This window comes from Rhinolophus sinicus, chromosome 1, assembly GCF_057876585.1.
Source record: "Rhinolophus sinicus isolate RSI-liver-muscle chromosome 1, RSI-T2T, whole genome shotgun sequence".
NCBI classification, from domain to species: domain Eukaryota; kingdom Metazoa; phylum Chordata; class Mammalia; order Chiroptera; family Rhinolophidae; genus Rhinolophus; species Rhinolophus sinicus.
Window position 1 is genome coordinate 24,729,998 of NC_142501.1, and position 20,709 is coordinate 24,750,706.

Below are 20,709 nucleotides of genomic sequence, written 5' to 3' on the forward strand. Positions count from 1 at the left end.
GTCGATGAAAACCAAAGAATCAGAGATCTTTCTCACCTTCAAAAATCCAGCAATTTTCAGAAAGAATCCCTGAGTTACTGGTCTTCTTTACCATCAAATAAGGAAAGAGGAATGTTTTCCCTTTGGGGAAACTGAAGCATCAATAAATGAGCCTATTAGCTCCATGTTGCAGAGATGTGTTTCAGCCTCTGTGCACTGGTGATGCCAGCCTCAGATGGTGAAATGTCGTGTGTGTTTCAGACGTCCTGTCTTGGATGTCCCTTTCTCTAAAAAAGGATGGAAGCATTAATATACCAACGTGGTGCTCACTGCCTAGTTCAGTGCAAGCCTGTGGCAGGTGCTTTAGACTTTCTGGAATGAATTGGGGGGGGGGGGTGTTAAACGCGGTATCTGTCCAAAGTCCTGTGGGGCTGCACAGACGGGTTTGCGTCCTGGCTCTGCCTCCCAATTGATGTGTGATCTCGAACAAAATGACTTAATCCCTCTGAGCCTCAGTTTCCTCGGCTGAACAGTGGGGATAATAATCAGATCTGTGAGGATTACTTGAGCTAATCCGTGTGAAGTGTCCTGCGAAGTTCCTAGCATGTGGCGCAGCTCAGTAAATGCTAGCTGTTATTATTAGCGATTATTATGGCTGTGTCTGCTAAAAGATGGCTTTGGCTTCAGGGTGTTGGTGCCAAACTTGCTTTCAGAGGACAAGCTCTGGGTTGGTTTTAGTCTCGCCCAGCTGTCCAGAAAGAGTCGGTAGACTGTGTGGGATCGGAATCAGCTCATTTATGAAGTGCCTACCACACACTCCAGTTGGGGGGGAGATTGATTTTCTTCCTGGGTACACATCCCAGCGTCACTTCCCAAGTGGGCGACAAGAGGCTCAGAAGTGACCGTATAGCCAGCTGTCTTGCCTCAGTTCCCTGGTCTATCAAGGTGTTCATGTGAAGGGTGGTGGCCAGAGTGAGCAGAGGGGAGAGATGCTAGCAGAATAGAAGGAAGCCTTGCCCTCAGAGTCTTCAGACATGGCATTTTCCTAGAGAGGAAATCCAGACCAAAGACAGCCACGGACCATTTACCGATTCCTTATCCTCATGAAAGGAAGTTGGCTGTGAGGGGGAAACATAGGCTATATTTGATACAGGTCTGATCGCCACTCCTGGAGGAGAAAAGCTGCCATCTGACCACACTTACTGCGGCCAAGTCCTCGTGGGGCCAAGCCATTATGGTTTGGGTTGATCCCGGCCTTGCTATTGCTGCTCTGGGTGATGCACAAAGGTTTGGCCATTGCCAAGCCAGCTGTGGTCTTGGTTTGGAAGAGGCACCCAAAGTGTGAATGGAAGTCGTTCTTTGGGATTTCCCTTAGCTTCCAGCTCTCAAGAGAAAGCCAACTTCTTTATTCTGCCATTTGATGACTTTCTTGGCGAGGTAAACAAGATTGATGCTTCATCTTCACCATCATCATTATTTATTCTAATTATTAAAGATTAATTACTCAGCAACCCATCCCTTGTAGTAATATTAACTTACAGCTTTATGGGAACTTTGTGGGTTGTACATATGCTTAACACATAAACCCAACTCAAACATGGGGCATAAATCTAAAATGAAAAGGTTCACCTGGAGCAGTTATTCTCTGATACGAAGAGTTCAACTCCAGGTGTACCCTCAACTGTCTATGTAACTGAAGCAGCCTTCCCTTGTGTGTTTTACACGCTTGAAAAGTGGAGCTAACCAGATGCAGAAAATGAAACTGAAACCCAAATGCCTCAGAATATTAAATTATACGATAATTTGGAAATAACCTGACTGTAACCCATCCTCATCTTGGGGAGCTAAAGTGTGTGTGTGTGTGTGTGTGTGTGTGTGTGTGTGTGTACAAGCCCATGCATATGCACCTTTATGTGCAGTGGCGGATGAGTATTAGTGCCCAGAACAGAGACTAAGTTTACTAGACCAATGCCCTTCTGGCCAGTGGCTGGATCGATACAGTTGCCCCTGCAGGTCCTTCCTTGTCTGCCCTCTGCTGATGAAATGAGTTTGTAGTATGGAAAGGCTAGAGTAAATCGGGGTTTCCTGGGGCTTGTGTCGGCATACCAAGCTCCTTTCAGATCTCTTTGCCAGGATGGGAGCACGCCAGAGGGTTCCTTGGCCCGGGCAGCGACTGCACTCCCTTCCTGTCAGAGCTGCTGGCGCACATTGTTTTCACATGTGCCATACCTTCCATCTTTCACTGCCTCGGGGCCAGAGGAGGGTATGCTTTGAACAATGTAAAATTCCTCCCCAACAGCTGTGCAAAGCAAACTCACAGCTTTCAGCATCCATCTTGGGGCACTGAGCTTGTTTGTTGCATGTAGGCTCCTTGTCCATCCAGAGGTCTTCAGTCCGCATTTTCTGGCCTCTAAGAGGGACCATTTTAGAAATTCCTTTCTGAGGGAGGCGAGTCAACCTTCCAAGGTGCTCTGTTTTGTGTTGTTTCATTCTGGAATATGCCTTCCCTGCCGGACTGTGTGCCGTGTTTCTACTGGGAAGCCAGCATCTCCTGAAAACGGAGGACCTCGTCCTCCTATTCCACAGACCTTGAGCCGAGAGTTGTCTATGTCAGTCAGTTTCAGAACCCTGAGTAAACCAAGGTGTAACAGAGGAACTATGCAGCATGAGGGACTTTTACAAACCAAAGAGGAATCCATCTCCTTGCCTCTCCTCTGTCCTGTGTTGACTCTGCGCAGATGCAGACCTGCCCAGGGGTCAGGGGCTCCCAAACAAGGTCTCACCAAATACGTCACAGAGAGGGTGTCCCTTTCTCCTCTAGATCACTGATCACTTTTGGTTCGGGGAATTTAGAACCATCTCTCGGTGGCAGTCATTGACCTGCTCTCTGATCTTGGCTCCAATTTTGTGCTCTCTCAGAAGCTCAATTTATGTATTTGTGCTTCCACAGTCAGGGGAGAACTGCCACCGTGCCACAGGTGTGCTGAGAGTGTGCTGAGAGTGAATGAGGTGGGTCTTGGAAAAGAACGTAGAGCTGTGGGGGAAACGCACACAGCCCCCTTCATGTGAGTTCGTTTCTCATTTACTCCATATGCAGTGAATTCCAAGTCTCTCTTTCCCTTCATCCTTTTACAAGCCTTTCTCTCCCTTGTTGGTTTTGGATTCATCTGGCCTCCAGTGAATTAACCTACGTGTTTCCAGTTTGAATCTCATCATACTATTTCCAGGTTGCCAACCCCCACGGGTACCGGGGAATAATTGGTCTGTCCTCACCGGTGTTTGTAGCACCTTCCCTTTGAGCGTCATCTGTGCATTTTAATTAATCTGCCACTTTCCCCTCTCTCCTGCTTCCGGATCATTAATAAAGAGATTAACCAAAACCAGACCAAGCCCCAGCGGAGGCTCCGCCAGGATCTCTGTCATTGGGTCAGAACGTCTTCGTGAGGCTCCACTGTTAATTTTTAGGCCTCAGGACCTGTGTTCAGAACAAAGCCTATTTGAATTAACTTTGCAATTAAGATATGGGGAACAAGCTCAGCTGGTCTTTTATATGGCCTTAGTGTAATATTTCCACCACATTCCTTTCCTTTTTGTCATTCTACTTGAAATCTATGGCTTTCCCACCTCTCTCCCTTTCCACACCCTGAACAAGATGTTAGGGTTATCTGGCAGGATGTGGTCGTTGGAGTCCTTAGCATTAGTCAGAGACCATGTCGTAGCTGCAGAAATTCTCCAAAGATCAGGCCCTTCTGGTTACAGCTGGACAGTGTCCCTGTTAACCCCAGCCAGAGGACGCATTTGCCTCCCGGGGATGTGGCTGGACCAGAAATCATGAGATCGCTTGAATTTGCGTATTAAAAACTTGGCAAATTTAAAAGTGCTTCCACATTTGATCTCAAGTCTCCTCCCTGAGGAAAGCTAGCATCTTTATGCCTTCTCTGTAAGTCACCCTGATTTGCAGAACTGATGCCAAGCCCCGGGCTTCCGAAGGTACAGCCAGTGCTCTGCCCACAACCACATGGCCTCTGCAGGGATGGGTGATCTGCAGAGGGACTGACCTCGGAGAGCATCGGGCCCAGGAGGGACAGGACGAATAAGCTGAATGTTGTTCACTGATCTCACGGGGAATATTTCCATGGGGAGTATGGGGCGAGGAGGCCAGAGCTGTGGCCTCCAATCCCTGGAAACTCTGCTTAGGGCTGAGGCTTATTGCGGAGATGCTCAGCCTGCTGGTGGCAGCTGTCCTGGCTCCAGGCGTGGAACTTGAGCTTCCTCTGGAAATAAACTTTTGGGAATGTTCGAGAGCAGGGACAGACAGTATAATCATTAAGAGCATCAACTCAAGGGCCAGACTACGATCAGACCACGGCTGTACTTATTATCTGCTTATTAGCTAGTTATTAAACCATCTTGTGGCCTCAGTTTCCCCATCTGAAATGGGAAATGTAAGTACCTACCTCAGAGGAATTGTTATCAATATTAAAGACTTAATGTACCTGGCACATAGCATTTTTGTTCTCGGTGCTCGCACTCTGACCAGGCTAAATATTTACTCCACACATACGCAACGGGCAAGGTCTTTGGTCCTTTCAGGAAGAGGTGCTCCCATGTCGGGAAGCTAGTGTCGGGAGAGGTCAATCAGAACTCAGCGGGTACAGCCCCCTGTACGTGTGACAGGACCGATCCTTGTGCTTGCTGTGGGCCCAGATCCTGCACCACTCGCCATCCCAGCTTCCTTCTCCACTTCAGCTGCTTCTTGAATACCCCCCACCCCTCTGTGTGTATTGTAAACTGAGCCAAAAAGGAGGAACCAGAAATTGCTCTCTTTTGAGTATTTTGAGGGATGGTGAAACCTTGTAGGAATGTTGCCCCAGGGACTGAGAAAACACCATATGTGGGAAAGCATTTCTAAGTGAGGAAAATAGCATATGCAAGTTGGTCAGGATCTTGGAAAACTCCGAGCAGGGGAAATGGGCACTGGGGAGAGTGTAGGAAGAGGGTTTTACTGAGGTCTTTAACAGGTCTTTTTCCAATTATAGCCAAGAAGAGCCTAGGGACTGTAGCCTATTTCAGAGCCAGGGCCTGTATTTGCTTTGGGAAAAGAAGGCAGAGTTGATTGGCTTCCAAACCAGACTTGGCAGAGGTCCATCCAGATCGCAGGCCAGTAGCAGGGTCTTGGGTAGGTCTCGACCGTAGTAGGCGCTTATTCTGTAACAGGCACTGAGGCTCTGCCATAGACCTGCCCTGTGCTGGGCGTCAGGCGTGTGTGGATGAAAACGACGTGGACTCATCATCAACGAGGAGACATACGACAGTGATGACACAATAGGTTAATTGTTTATGAACTCTAGTGGTCCTTCCCTTTTTCATAGCCCCACTCCAGGGAACTGGTCCTCTGGCAACGTGTATGTGTGCCCGCACGGCAGGCATGCAGCATCTCCGCTGCCACGGATAACTCAGCTTTGTGTGCAGTGTGTCATTCTGTTCCAAACACTGTGCTAGGTGCTTCCACAGAGAGATCATTATTTACTCTTCACGATAACCTTGAGTATGCACGAGCCGCATGATTTTTGTTGAGCTGAAGAACCAAGTATCACCCATCATTCTCTACTCTTCCTTAGTGGTCTGAGCGTGGGTGACTCAATCACCACCACTCCTGGCTTCAGTTTCTTTCATGATTCGTAAAAATAAGGAGGTTATCTAGGGGCATTTCCAGCTTCCAACATTGTGTTTGGGGAGTTCGACGACCAACATTTGCCAACATTCATGACCTTGCTCCCTGTGGAAAAAGCTGAAAGCAGATTATCAGATGGTGGCCCAGGAAGCCTGCTGGATTCCATGTGGCCTTGCAGATAGTTTAGAAACACTTACCAGGCTGCAGATGATGAGAAAGAATCATGGCAAGGTTTGGGATTTGATGGTAAGGAACCGTACAGATCCGGAAAAGGCAGGACCTAGTCGCAGGGACTTTGGGGAGCTTTTTATATTATTAAGTTTTTTCATTTGTCCCCCTCTACCCCCACCAGCGGTTGCCTGATTTCTTTGTGCTGCGTTTGTGTGTTGGAACTCAAAAAGGGGGCAGGGCTGTCTAAAAGAGTCAGGAGACCTCCATGCTAACCCACCACATGCCTTGGGATTCCCAGAGGCAGTGCACACTGAGCTGGGATGGTAGGAAGGTCCACCAGGGTACAAGCAGCAGTATTGTCTGTAGAGAATTTAAAAACAGTCATTAAATCAACTAAAAGTCAGCCTGCTTTTTATGCTCACCATGCTTTGGCAATTCATAGCAATGTCAGTGATAAAAATATTCCTCCTGGATGATCCTGATCTCTCCCACTGCCCCGTTTTGTTCCCTCCATCCTTGGCCACTGCTGCCTGGAGGAAGAAAGCAGGCAGTCTCAAGGGCTTTTGCATTTTCCACAACCCCAGGCTCTCTGCCAGACGCAGCTGAAGTCATAGCTCCTGTCCACAGCTCTGAACATGACACCCTGCCACGCAGCACTCAGTGGGCTGTGGCCATCCCTCCTGACCAAAAATGGATTTCTACTCTTACCTTCAAACGATTTCACCGCGATGGAACATCTGAGTTCCTGCAGCCAGGGTTGGCTTCATGAACCTGCAACCTGTGCTGTGGCCCCGCACTCAGCAAGGGGACCCCATTGAACTCATGGTTCAATGCTCTGTGGTTGCCATCTTGCAATTCTTAGAATTTTATTTCTGAATATGTGTTTTGTATGTGAAGTGCAATGGGACAATGGAGCATGCGCCTGGGGACATGCCATGTTGGCTCAAATGCTGCTACACCTCCTGCAGCCACCCTGCCTCAAAATAACTTTTGCACAAGGCCCTGCACATTATGTAGCTGGTTCTGCTTTCAGCCGCCCTCACTTCCATCTCTGACTCACTGCACCTAGACCCCCACCTCCACCTTGTATGCACTGGGGTGTGGACACTGTGGAGAGGCACAGACATAAGCAGGAAGGAAGGGGCTCCTGGCCTTGGAGAAGAGAGTCTTGTGAGTAAACCGTGTACAACGCTGTACCTGCCACCATCACCATTCAGACCACAAGCTGCAGGAATGCAGAGGAAGTGGCCGCTGCTGCCGCCAGGGAGCGTCACAGAAAAGCCAGTTTCTTAAACCAGGCACTGAAGAATGGGTAAAATTTCAGCAGGAGAAGTGATGAAAATGTGCAAGGTGAAGGGGACAACACACACACATGGGTCATAAAGCTTCTTCAAGTAGCTTTCGAATAGTGGAGCGCAGGCTGTGTGAGACCAATCGTAATAAAGAAAAGGGAGGCTGGGCCCTGAGTGCAAAGGACCCCTCTCTCTTTCTTGTGTGTCTCCCTTCTTTAAACTGCAATTTAGGTTTTCCTCATCTGTAAAATGAAGGAGTTGGATTACAGGCTCTTCTCTTTCTTGTACCCTTTGGTTCTGTATGCAGGCCACCAGCCATAAAGACGCTTCCGCAGTCCATCGGCACCATCCATCATTCTTCTTATCAACTCACCCTTGAAAGGACCTTGCTAATCTATACGTCGACTCTTATTCTACCTGGGACCTCCCCCCAAACCCCAAACCATACCTGATCGCCTTCCCTATGAGTAGATATCTTGTGTACTCTGAGATTGCAGTGGCTGAGATTTTGGGGGATTTAATAAATTGAGTTTGATAGATTCTCAATCCCAAATTATTTTACTGCGGTTATGTTCTATTTGGGTGTAAGGGTTGGGAGCAGGAGGTGTAATTCTAATGACATGTATGCCATACTTTTTATGTTTTTCAAGTTTCATTTTGTTGATCCTGCAAGATTAAAGGAAATGTCACTTACATGCAGAGCGGGAAGGAGATTAGTTATCCTGTGGGAACCATTTTCCTAGGATAATATGAATCCTAGGGCAATTTTTAGGGTTGGGCAGCAAAGCTAGCATCCTTCACTCAGCTTTGACCTTGAAGGAGTCAGTTGTCCAGAAAGTCGTTCCCATGGAAGAAAGATGGTCCCCTTATCAGAGAGACAGGCCAGGAGCCAGGAGGAGGAAATTGGAGCAAAGTGCCTGCAACATTGCTGGCCTTTGGGGACAAGAGAGCAGTTCTTTAGACAAGATGGGGAAAGTGGCTGCATCTGTGAGTCCTGGGAGCAAGTTAGTTAGCATGGGCAGGCTCAGACATGGGTACATGGTAAGTAGGACAGCTTTTCTATTTCTCGTGCCACCTTTGTTTTATTTCCCTTCCGGTTCCCCCCTGGATTTCATAAAGCCTTCCTGAAAGGGAAAAAAAATCCTCCCAAGGATTTTTATTTTCCACGGTTGCACAGAACCGTAAAGAGAAAACAATGTACCCCTGGGGGCCAGGGAGGTGGTAGCAGTGGTAATTAAAGAATGGATACCTCTAGGCAGGTGATGTGAATCACAGAGCACAGAATTGGATCACTCATGCAGCCACCCCTCCCCACCTGGAGAGTCTCCTTCCAGTTCCAAGCTTCAGAAAATCCGAGCATGGATCTGCTGAGAGAGACCAGCAAGGACGGTATCTTGAGATCAGCCCACTAATTCCACAAAGACTCACCGGAAACCCCGTGTTGAGGTTCTACAATGGCAACAGAATGAGAGCGTTGATGGGTTAAAATGTCATTTAAACAGGGAGATAACAGAATTAGAAATCTAACTATTAAAAGAAACATTTCGTAATGGTATCTTTAAAAAGCCAAATGAGAAAAATCAATCAGCAAGGAATCTTGCTATTCAGGGCAAGTCCAGCTCATTAATTTGAGCTGGATGGTGCTGCCTCTCTCCATTTTCTGCTGCTGTCTTGTAAAGAGGGTGTCTGGGAGCAGCTGGGTGTCCAGAGGAACCATGTTCTTTGGAGAGTTTGGCAGAGCACCATAAAACTCAAGCCTTGTCACAGAGTGGGTAGTGGCCCCATGTGTTCATTTTCAAGGTAGAAGAATGACTCCAGCAGTCGTGGCCCCACCGGAGGTGAGCCCATCTCTGATGCCACAATACAGAAGCAGCCACGCCAACCCCCAGCCTCAGGGCATTCCTTTGAGAGATCCCAGGGTTTGCAGTTAAGGGGCAGTAGAGCTCTGTTTCTTGAGATATTTGCCAGGCTGCTGCTGCTCGTACAAGACTATAAATACCCGTTGTCATTTTCAGGTTCAGTTTCTTCATAGTTTGCCAAGGTGGAGTGGACTATGGTCTTCTCAGGCTCCAGTGATGTTTAAAGAAGTGGCAGGATATCGTCCACACACAGCAGAAAGCTGCAGATATAGTAGACCTCCAATGCCAACGCAATGGGTGCTGTCTGTGTAGGAAAGAGCAGAGGCTGAGGCCCGGAATGCATTCCTCACTCTGTCTTTGCCTTTGTGACGGGGGTCCTAGGAAGAGACCTAACTCGCTTCTACTGTAGGACACTCCACTAGTGTTTTTGGTTTATTTCATTTAAAAAATTATTTGGCCCTCCCTCTCTTGTTTACACAACACATGCGTGCGTACACCCACACACAGACACACACGTGCATCTCTTTCTCCAACACACAGTCACAATGCTGGAAGAAAGACTGTTGAGGTGAAGCCCTTGGAGTCTAGGAGAGCAAGGCGTTTTAGAGATTCGGGGGACTTGGATGAAGGCAGCAATTCCCAGGGGTGGGGAAAGAGCTAGATGGGCTCTGTGTCTGGACATCGGGGAGGAATTTTGTTTGCTCACCTAGGGTGGTGACACCTGCTCTCTCTTACCCGCACAGGGACACTCGGCCTCAGGTAGCTGGCCCCAGAATGACATGGACTCAGCTCCCACAGCCTGCTATTAACACCTGTGTTTCCTTTACAGATCTTACAGGTGAACAAGGTGATGTCCATCTTGTTTTATGTGATATTTCTCGCTTATCTCCGTGGCATCCAAGGTAACAACATGGATCAAAGGAGTTTGCCAGAAGACTCACTCAATTCCCTGATTATTAAGCTGATCCAGGCAGATATATTGAAAAACAAGCTTTCCAAGCAGATGGTGGACGTTAAGGAAAACTACCAGAGCACTCTGCCCAAGGCAGAGGCCCCCCAAGAGCGGGAGCAGGGCGAGCCCGCCAAGTCGGAATTTCAGCCGATGATTGCAATGGACCCGGAACTGCTGCGGCAACAGAGACGCTACAACTCGCCCCGGGTCCTGCTGAGTGACAGCGCCCCCTTGGAGCCCCCGCCCTTGTATCTCATGGAGGATTACGTGGGCAACCCTGTGGTGGCGAACAGAACGTCGCGGAGGAAGAGGTATGCGGAGCACAAGAGTCACCGAGGGGAGTACTCCGTGTGTGACAGCGAGAGCCTGTGGGTGACCGACAAGTCGTCGGCCATCGACATTCGGGGACACCAGGTCACGGTGCTGGGGGAGATCAAAACCGGCAACTCTCCTGTCAAACAATATTTTTATGAGACGAGATGTAAAGAAGCCAGGCCTGTCAAAAATGGTTGTAGGGGGATTGACGATAAACACTGGAACTCACAGTGCAAAACGTCCCAAACCTATGTCCGAGCACTGACGTCAGAAAACAATAAACTTGTAGGCTGGCGATGGATACGGATAGACACCTCCTGTGTGTGTGCCTTGTCGAGAAAAATCGGAAGAACATAAATTGACATCTTTCCCCATATATAAATTATTACTTTAAATTATATGATATGCATGTAGCATATAAATGTTTATATTGTTTTTATATATTATAAGTTGACCTTTATTTATTAAACTTCAGCAACCCTACAGTATATAAGCTTTTTTCTCAATAAAATCAGTGTGCTTGCCTTCCCTCAGGCCTCTCCCATCTGTTAAACCTTATTTTGTGACCCAGCTCTCAGGAGCCGCTCTGTAAAATCTGTGTACACCAGTATTTTGCATTCAGTATTGTCAAGGCCATGACTGTCATTTTAGTAAACTTGTTAAAATCAGATGATGTCAGAGTTGTGTCTAGACAGTAATGACCCCCTCTTGGTATACTTTATATTTGATTCATTAATTAAAAGAACTGTTATCACCGCCATTGAAAACGACACCCAGTAGCTTGGAGCCCCACACTAAATTCTGACCAGCAAGCTCACTGTCGGGAGCTTGCTCTCCTTTCTCTGCTGTCAGTTTTGCCCATTGGAATTACGATCTGCTCCAGTGGGATAGTCCTGGAACAATAACGATGAACCTGGCAATTTCAGTTTTGCAAGTTTCTTTTCAGCACATTTGTTGTTTGGGGTTGTTTAAGGGTTGGATTTTTTTGGCTTTGGTTTCTGTTTTGCTTTTTGTAAGTGGTTTTCATCCTTTTAGGCACACAGGAAAAATTTTTTTAACTATTTGTAACAGAATAATTGTATGGTTACCCAGAAGCAAACTGAAATGGATCATGAATAATCTACCCACAGAAGAGAATTTGCTCATTGGAGAGTCTTTGGCGCACGGCCTTCCCCCCTTCTGGCAGCCCCTCATAGACTGCATGAGGGATTAGAAAATGCTCAAGCTTTGGAGTCAGACCTGGGTTCAAATTCCAGCTCGTCCCCTGTGACTTGGGGCAAGGTTTTGAAGACTCCTGAGCCCATGTTTCCTAGGGTCAGATAGGGATTCTGCCTACCTTACAGGGCTGTCCTGCGGATTCGGCCAAATAACCCCTGTCGACTTCGTAGCGTAGGGTAGGCATTCGAGAGTGGTAGTCCCCGGTCCCTTCCCCTCTTCTCCTTTCTCAGCTATTGTGTTCCTCTACATCATTTTTGGTTTGGTTGAGTCATCACTTGGAAATGTAAAAGCTCAACTGGAAGGAACCTTCCCAGTGCTTATTGGGTCCCAGAAGGAGTCACAGCAGTGGAGGGGTAATTGTGGGGATGGCTGCCACTGTCCTGCCGCAGCAGGCCTGGGGAGGACACTAGTGGCGTCCCTCAAGCCTTTTTCCCACTGGGAAGCAGTTTGTCCTCCTGGGATTGGAACCTAAGGACTCTTATCTCCCATCTCATGGGCTACATGAAGTGCTCACTGTGCTACCATGGAGGCTGCCATTACTGCCTGAAATGTGTCCCATGCCTCCCCTGGATTACCTTGCCTTCAAGGCCTACATGTGCTCTCTCTATCTAGAGCAGCTCGTACCCCGAGATTTCTCTAGCACATGCCTGATAGAAGATGTGTCCTTTATGTATTATGAACCCTTGAAACAGGCTCACCAAGTAGCACTGACTTTGGTTAAGTCTGCACTCAATTCTAGATGCCTAAAATATGAGGGCTGGAAATGAGGAATTTGCCCCACGCCCGTTATGTGCGGGGCACCTTCAAACACAGCCACCTTCAGTTGTCACAAATCCTTTGAGGTAGTTACGATCATCTCCAGTTGACAGGTGAGGAAATTGAGGCTTGAGGAGTTGACTTGCCCCTGATCACTGAGCAGGTAAGTGGCAGAGTGTAGATTGAAACCTCTGTTTGAATGATGACACAGTTTCCTTTTCTCCTTACTGGTTCTCCCTTTCCCCCGTCTGCATGTCACATTGCATTGCAGAATAAACATTAAGATCCTAGAGAAATAAAAAGTGTAGTTCTCATCGTGGCAACCTTTTGTACCTCTTGCTTCGTGAGCCTGCATCAAAAACACAGTGAACCCGCTGATAAGCTAATGGAAGCCTTATGATCGACCCAAGCCTAGTTCCCAGGCAGGAACTTGGGTTTCTCTTCTGGAACTTCTACTCTAAATGGGTAGAGGGCTTGTCTAGAGGGTCTGGCTGCCTGAGGAGATGGGCTTGGGTGACAGAGGCCCCACACCCCAGCCTGGGAAACCAAAGACCCTAAACAGCAGGGCTGCGTCCTGGGCCCTGCCTTGAAAGGAAGGAGTTTGCCTGCATGTCAAGAGTGATTCTGGAGCAGCACGCTTCGAGGGTAAATGTAGCTTTGAGGGGAAAGTGAACCTGGGGATGAGTGAAAACATTCCTGAAAGGAACTCTGGGCTTCGGGCCATGTGACCGCTCTGCCTCTCCCATGCTGGGTGGCAGAGTAATGAAGCATTAGCCAGTTCCATTTCAGTAACTTTATTAGCAGAAGAGGGTATTCACGTGCTGCCAAAGTCAACATGTTAGGCTAATTGGTCCTGGACAGAGCTGTTTTCGAGGTTCGTAGCAGGCCTATTTCTACGTAGTGTGCATATCTGCTTCTGCGACCGGTTAAAAATTAAACTCATCTCTGAGATAGAAGGAGGGCTGGTGTCTGGCTCCTGCAAAACTCCAGTCTCTTTCACCTCCCCTTATTGTTTGGATATCCTTGGATAACTCCTGTCCTAATGGGGGCTTTCAGCATCATGAGATTCTACTGCAGAGGTCGGGGCCTGTCCAGAATGGACAGTCATCACTTCCGTTGTGAATGCTACACTGAGAAGCTCTGCTGGCCCTTGGCAGGAGCTTCTCTCTACCCTCTCATCCATCTCTAAGGTTCCCCGATGTATGGGCTGTGTGAACTTGAGCAAGTTGCTTAACCTTTCTGAGCCTTTGTTTCTTTGTTGATACAATGAGCGTAGTGCTTATTTCATAAGACTGTTTTACAGTGTAATGAACACATCTAGTTCCTGGCGCATAAGAAACCCCCTGTAACATGATGATGATGATGATGATGACGATGACCACGACGGCAGCTAGCTTTTAGGTGATTTGCAGGAGGCCTCATCGGGAATTCTGGGAGGAATTTCTAAACGTCACAGTGGACATGTATCAATCATACCGCATGGAAGGCGGTCCCCAGGGACTATTCCCAGGGACAGTTTCACTGGCCCAGTCTTATTGACAGGCCTTGAATTCTTCTCAGTGACACTCCAGGGAAAGATTTCTAACCCTTCCCAGCAAAACTACTAGCAACCAATGTGATTTCTCAAGTGTGTGTGTGTATGTGTGTGTGTTATTTCTTGCGAATTTATGAGACAGCTTGGTTCTTGTTCTCATTCTCGCCCTCCTCCCCTCAGCCTCCCTCCCTCCCTCCCTCCCTCCTGCTCTCTCACTCCTGTCCAACAATGCTTTCTCCAGGTTGGTGTTTTAGGGTTTAGAGTTTTTGAGGATTTCTTTGTTGGTCGCTTTCCCGTGTCTGTGTTTATGTGTGCTTTTTAGTTCATTTACTCCATGTAAAAACCCTCCACCGAGGCTTGGAGAAACCATCTGCATTTATTTTATCACTTTTGAACATGTGTTTGAGAATGAAATCTGTGTATTCAGTTTATAGCTACCTGGAGATTTGTCTGGCTTCACCTGGAAGACCCATCCCCCAGGCTTCAAGCTCTGATAGCCCAGGACATGCAAAGCCAGTGCCAGGTCCTCGGCTAGGCCTGGCTCTACCTCGCAGACCTCCAACTCTGCTCAGCCTCAGGGAGGGTACTCTGGAGCCTGGAGAACAGTCAGTCGTCTACAACACCCCCCCCGTCCCCCCCCCCCACACACCCCTTACAACCCTGGCCAAATGGCCTTGACCCTGTCAATTCCACAAACCCAGGAATTGCTGCAGCCACTGAAGATTGCGTCTCTCATTGCAACCTTCTTCGTTGTGACCCTCTTCCTCAAAGGCCCCACCCCCAAATCTAAGGAGACCCAAACTCCTTACATATGCCTTCTCAAGTTACAGTGGGTGAGTGGACTTCTCAAAAGGCACATGTGTTTCACAATGAGCTGAAATGCAAGTGCCTCTGTGTTGACTGGAACCCCTGGGTTTTTGGTTGGTTCCAGATGGAGGTTGGCCCAGCTTGGGAGAGCACAATGACAGAGCAGGTTGAAGCGATCTGAATGAGTGTGGATTTGTTGCCTTCAGTCCTCGCCTGTATTTGGTTACAGTGTATGGAAGGCCCATGAAAAAGCGCAGATGTGTCTGCGGTGGGGAACAGGGATACAGAGGAGTAAAGAAGTGGAAAAGGCAATGGCCCAAAGATATCAAAAGTCTTTCCTAGAAGCTGGCTACCGCTGGTGAGTTTGGCTGAGTTGAACTGTTGCGGAGTTCGGTAATGGTTTAGACTGTTCAGTTACAGAAGGCTCTGTGGCGAGAAAACATAGAAATTTATTGGGAAATTGTGAAGCACAGCCTAATGAGTTAGATGGCTTTTCACAGGGAGATGTAGGGAGGTGGGTGGGCATGTATGTGTTTGTACATGTGCGTGTATGTGTGTATTCATGCGTGGGCATGTGTGTGTGTGTTTGTGTGTGGTTGCTTTGATATTCTAACTCTTAATGTGTTGCATTTTTTAAAGGGAAGGTAATGCTTGAAAAGAATGCTCCGGAACACAAGTTTAACCTTTAGGAGACTGAGCTGGTGGCCAGCTGGGGAGCATATGGAAAATGAACATTCTTGGGGCTAGAGAACAGGCTGGTCAGGGTTGAGGATTTGCTGAAAGAAAAGGCATCAGACTGACTCCACCAGCCAAAGCAGAAGGAGGTGGAGTTGTGGACCTTCTGATTTGGTAGGAAAGCACTAGAAGCTGGTGTGGGGTTAGGGGGTGGAAGGTAAGGTCAGACCAAAGAATGAATAATAGTAGTAATCGTTATCATTTACTGGCTGCTTCCTCTGTACACAGCACTATGTACATCCGGTAGTTTTAACTCTGTTGTGCAGTTGAGGACATCTGGCAAAGAAAAGTTCCGGAACTTGCCCAGGTTGTTCAGCTGGTAAGGGGCAGTGCCCAGAGAGGAGCCCAGGAAGTCTGTGCAGTGTGGAAGGTGAGTAAGACAGTAATGGAGAACATGCTGAATGCTTCAGGGACCTTGAACGTCGAATATCAATGGGGTGAGCGGGGTGACATGCCCTTGGCACACAGGAGAGGTTACAGGGTCAATACAGCTGAGATTCCCAACAATTGTCCCACGTGAAGGGGATGCCAGACTCATCAGGAGAGCAGCTCACAGCAGTGGACCTCCCAGTTCAATTTTACAATCACTATCCTGGGGGAAGGTGATTGTAGTTTCTCGCTAAGAGTAAACATCAGCATTGCTCAGCCCTTTGGGGCTCTTCTAAGAGAAAAGTTTCAAATTTGGACAGAACCTTTATCCTTCCTTGTAAGGCAGATATCTGTCTTTTATTCATTCAACACATTTTGTTTTTTAATTTGCTGAATGCCTACTAGACATCAGACACTCTGCTCACCTGTATGGACTCAGCACAAGAGATGCCAACTCTCTGGGAAGAGCAGTGAATAGAAAGGATAGGACCTTAGAGCAGCTTAGAGCAGCCTTGACAATTTCCACATCCTCTCTATAAGCACCTCCTCACAAGGAGCTCGCTCTATTTTAAAACAACTCTAACTATCGGATAGAAATTCATTCCCTATGTCGAAACCAAATCTCCAGATAAAACAGCCATAACTAGAGTGTCAACAAAAAGAATTCCAGATAAAGAGCAACTAAATGCTGCTTGGGACAGTCAGGGGAGGCTTCCTGAGGTGGTGACCTCTGCGATGGCTCTTAGGGATGAGTAGGAATTTGACAGGGAGGAGTGAGGCAAAGTCTATGCCAGACAGAGGAATAGCCTACCAAAAAATGCGTAATGGTGAGAGGGTCTGACATACATAGAGAAAAGTAAAAGATTTGGGGTAACAAGAATTTCATGACTAGGAAACTGGAGAGAGAAGTTGGGACCAAATAATTCAAGGTCATATGTGAAAGGCTATGAAGTTTGTATTCGATTATTTGGGGACCCCACCATCAGGGTCAACTGGAGGACTTATTAAAACTGATTGCTGGGCCCCATCACCTGAGTTTCTGACTCCTTAGGTCTGGAGTGGGGCCTGAGGATCTGCATTTCTAAAAGTTCCCAGGTGACGCACAATTTGAGGATTGCTGGTTTATTAAGCAAGGAGGAGGCAACAACGGTTTTTTTCCAGCTTTTTCTTTTTTCTTTTTTTGGAAGATAATTTTTGTGGCAATGTGTTGGATGGATAGACTAGACACAGATTGATGGCGTGCTAGCTGGAAGACAGCAGTCACTAATACAGGGGAGGACTGAGGCTAAGGAGAAGGCCATGAAAGTAGGGAGAACGTCAGATTAGAGAAGCACTTTGGAGATGTACTCAATAAGATTTGCACATTGGATGTAGAATGAGAGAGAGGGAAGCACTAAGGAAGAGGAGCACAACAATCTCGAGGAATCATGATTCTAAATCGTAATCGAGAGGACAGCAAGACGAGTGGGTTTGAAGGCGGGAATAATAGATAATGCATTTGAGGTGCCCATGGGACATCAAGGTAGAAATAGCCAATAGACGGTTGATCAAGATAGATGCATGCTTGAAATTATGAAAGAACAGCTCTTTATTTACAAATAACCCAGCATAAATAAGCTTTTTTGTTTACAAATAAGTCTAGTTGCAGTTCAGTGGAAACAAAAATGGGTGGGAGCTTGTCAGCAAATCAGGGTGTGGAATCTGGGCTCCCCTATAGAGGCCTGTGGTCAGGTTTCCATGGCAGACGGCCAATTCCACCCACTGCTTCACCCCTTTGGAAGCTGGACAAGTGCTTGGAGATGACCGAGGAGAAGGAAATGTATATGCTGAGGCCCAGGGCACCTTCAGACCAGCGTCACTCCATGGAGGTGTGCCTTAGTGGTCAGCTTGAAGATACCGTCAGAAACAATTCAAGTTAGATGTTAAGGGAATAGTCAGATGTTGGGAAGCTGAAACATAAAGAATAGAGAATGAACAGGGAGCTGTCAGGGCAGGGTGAGGGTGGTGTTATTTACCATATATTTCCATGATTAAAATCCTTGTTGCTATGAAATTCAAGACATGAAATGTCAGTGTGCCTAAGGGAAGTCAAACCCATTTTCATATACTCTGAGCATTTAATAGCCCTAATTAAAGCAGAAGATCTTTAACCAAAAATCAAAAGCCAGGCTTTGGCAATGGAAGTGTAAACAGGACCCAGTTCATGAGTCACCTCATCCTTCTTCAGCTCTGAGTGAAGCTTTTTATCAGAGACCGTAGGCGCCCCTTTCTCCCTTTGACAGAGGCCAGCGTTACGCACAGCGCTGCTTTTCCCCAGAAGCTCTCCTTCAGGCTGTCCTCACTCTAAGGGACTTTTTATCCTGTCAGATCTGTTCCATTCCAAAGCAGCAAGACTCAGTCACTCCCTGTTGATGTCAGGGTGGGTCCTGGGGACCCCTCCAGCTGCAGAAAGGCCTGGGCTGGGGGGCAGCCAGTGGGAAGGGCCACTCCCTCTGAATTCCTGTGCGTCTGGCTCCTGCTGGTCGTTCCCCAACCAGGGCAGGCGGTGGAGGGTAGGTAGCTAGATCTCTGGCTCTGACACCCAAGGGAATTTACTTATAATCTAAGGCATGTTTCTTATAATCTAAGACGACACCTGGGGCCTCGTCACAGTGACTTTACTTGGGACTGCAGTTGAGTCATTTGTACTCCACAATCTTCAGATTTCCTTCCTGAAAAGCGGGTATAAAAACATTTCAAATTTGATTACAAAGTACCCTGAGAGCTAACCCAGCCTACCTTAAGAATGAGTGGCAGGGGTGAGAGCTTTGAGAGGGTATAGGAGAGATAAGCTGGATGGTCTCTGAGAAGCCCCAGAAAGACCACTAGAATGGCTTCCATATCCAACCTCCTAAGCCAGCTAGACTCCAGAGAGGCTAAGCAACCCAGCAAGGTCACACAGCTAATATGTAGGGCAGAAACGGGATGAGAGCTAGGTCTTCTGCCATCCAGTCCAGAACACCCTCCATTATCCCACTGCCCTAACAGCACCTTCTCAACCAAACTGTAGGAGTGGGTGACATGAGTGCTTTAGACACTTCACTGGGCCAGCAGGAGGGCTTTTGTAATGGTGCCGCTGATGTCACTCCAGCATTTTCCCTGCCAGCAAGTGCTTTGCTGTTCCCAGGGACTTCTCAGAGACCTGGATTTTTCCACATCGGATCTTAAATTTGCAGTTACAAGGCCCTCCAGAGGCTGCCCCTCTGGTTGGTGTGGTGGTGCAGTGACCTAGGCTGAACCCCGATCCCGCCATTCATAATCATGTGACCTTGGGCAAGTTCCTGATTTCACTGTCTCAAGTTTTCTATAAAATGGATATGAGGGTAGGACCTACCTCTTGGGTGATAGTGTAATGTCTGTAGCTGGAACAGGCAGTGTGACACAGTGAACCAGTAGGGTGGAGCAGGGTCCTGGGTCTCCCCTGGGCCTTCTTTGAGTGTTGGAGAATAAGGAATTCCTGTGCACCCCAGGGAAAGGCCGTACTAACTGGTACCACGGTCGTTTGGTATTTTAACAACTGGCCCAGCTGTCCCAACACCTTCCAGCCTGACATCCACTCTGCCTACTTAACAAGGGTGTCATCGGGAGGGACGGCAAACACGAAAGACCTCTGGCAGCTCGCTTGGCATCCAGGAAGCTCCCAGGGACGTTGGCTGTCGCCCCAAGAGCCAGGACCTGTGCCTGCAGACCCCACCCTGCACACACACACTATCCTGCTGCTCATCGCCACCCTCACTTCTAGGGAAGGGTCTCTTTTTCTTGCCCAAATACCTCACACCATGGCCCAAGTCAGTTCTTCTAGTGCTTTTGATTTTTAAGTCCAGACCAAATCTGCAAGCTTCCTAAAGCGCTTGTGAACCTACTCAAGGCTCCAAAAGCTCAGTGCCAGGTGGATGGGAAGGGAGGTCGAGAAGCAAAGGATTTCTGGTTTCTATAGGCTTCTCTGGCAACCTCTACCCTTCCTCCTCTTCATACTGTAACGGATGGTGGCTCCACCGGAGCTCAGGGCCGCCTCTGCTGCTGGTGGGGCACTGCCTGTCCTGGTCCTTTCGTTTTAGCAAGAGGTAAGAGCGACGCAGCACAAATGAGCAAGAGCTCGGTGTGGCCATCGAGAGCTGCAGATGTGAATCCTAGAACCCTAGTCCCACTGCATGACCTCAGCTGAGTCAGGGGTCTATGGGTAACATCCATTCCCTCCTCCCTCTGTACTGGCTCGGTGTCAGATCCTGGCTTGGGGACACAGACTGCAGCACAATCTCCTGAAGAAATAGACACAGATAATTGTGATGCAATGGGAGCAACGTTTCAAGAGTTTTCATGACAGCTTGTTATTAGGGCGCAGATAAGGGACTGTTTGCCTGAAGCCATCGCATAGGTTTATGTTGTTGGAACATAAAGAGTGAGGTCAGCAACAACCAGCTCACGGAGGTCCACGATGCCGTGCTAAGGAGCTCATCCTCTAGAGAAGAGGGGGTGGGGAGCTATGTCCTGTGGGTGTTAGCTAGGAGAATGGCCTTCAATAGCTAGACCTAAGTGTCTCGTCTGTCAAGAAGGGCTCTGAGCTTCATCGCTCCAGCCCCTAAACCACCTGCACTGGCTGCTCTGTTGTGTCTGTGCAGTGTGCAGACCCAGGCCTGCTGGAGGCGGAGGACAGGGTGTGACCACCATGTGGTGCCCTGTGGAGAGCCCAAGATGCCGTATTGCATTCTTTCTGGAGGATGGACATGCTCAAAGTCACGTGGAAGGGAAAGACCTGGAGGGGCATCCTGGCAGACTGAAAGCCAGGTTTGGAGAAGGTAGATGCAAGACTCAGGTTGTGGTGGGGCCACTTGATCTCTCGTCCCCTCATCTGGGACCCATTATGCAGCACCACCCTGTGCATTCCTTGGTCCCCTTGGGCTGGTGGAAGGGCCAGCTCCAGTCCTTGCCCTTTCTGGTCTCCTGCAGCTGGAAGTCCAGGTGCTAGGTCTCAGTGCGGGGATGACTGCACTGTCCACATTGCTTCCTCT

At 48.2% G+C, this 20,709-nt stretch overlaps 1 protein-coding gene across 3 annotated transcripts in view; it reads left to right on the top strand.

Moving 5' to 3' along the window:
- NTF3 (neurotrophin 3) overlaps window positions 1–10,910 on the top strand; it is a 66,893-nt gene extending 55,983 nt beyond the window's left edge. For all 3 annotated transcript variants that reach the window (XM_074326159.2, XM_074326160.2, XM_019754341.3), the window contains one exon: window positions 9,805–10,910. In XM_074326159.2, the coding sequence (XP_074182260.1) occupies window positions 9,805–10,599 (795 nt within the window). In that variant the 3' untranslated portion in view covers window positions 10,600–10,910. The remainder of the gene's footprint in view (window positions 1–9,804) is intronic.
- The last annotated feature ends 9,799 nt before the right edge of the window (window positions 10,911–20,709 follow it).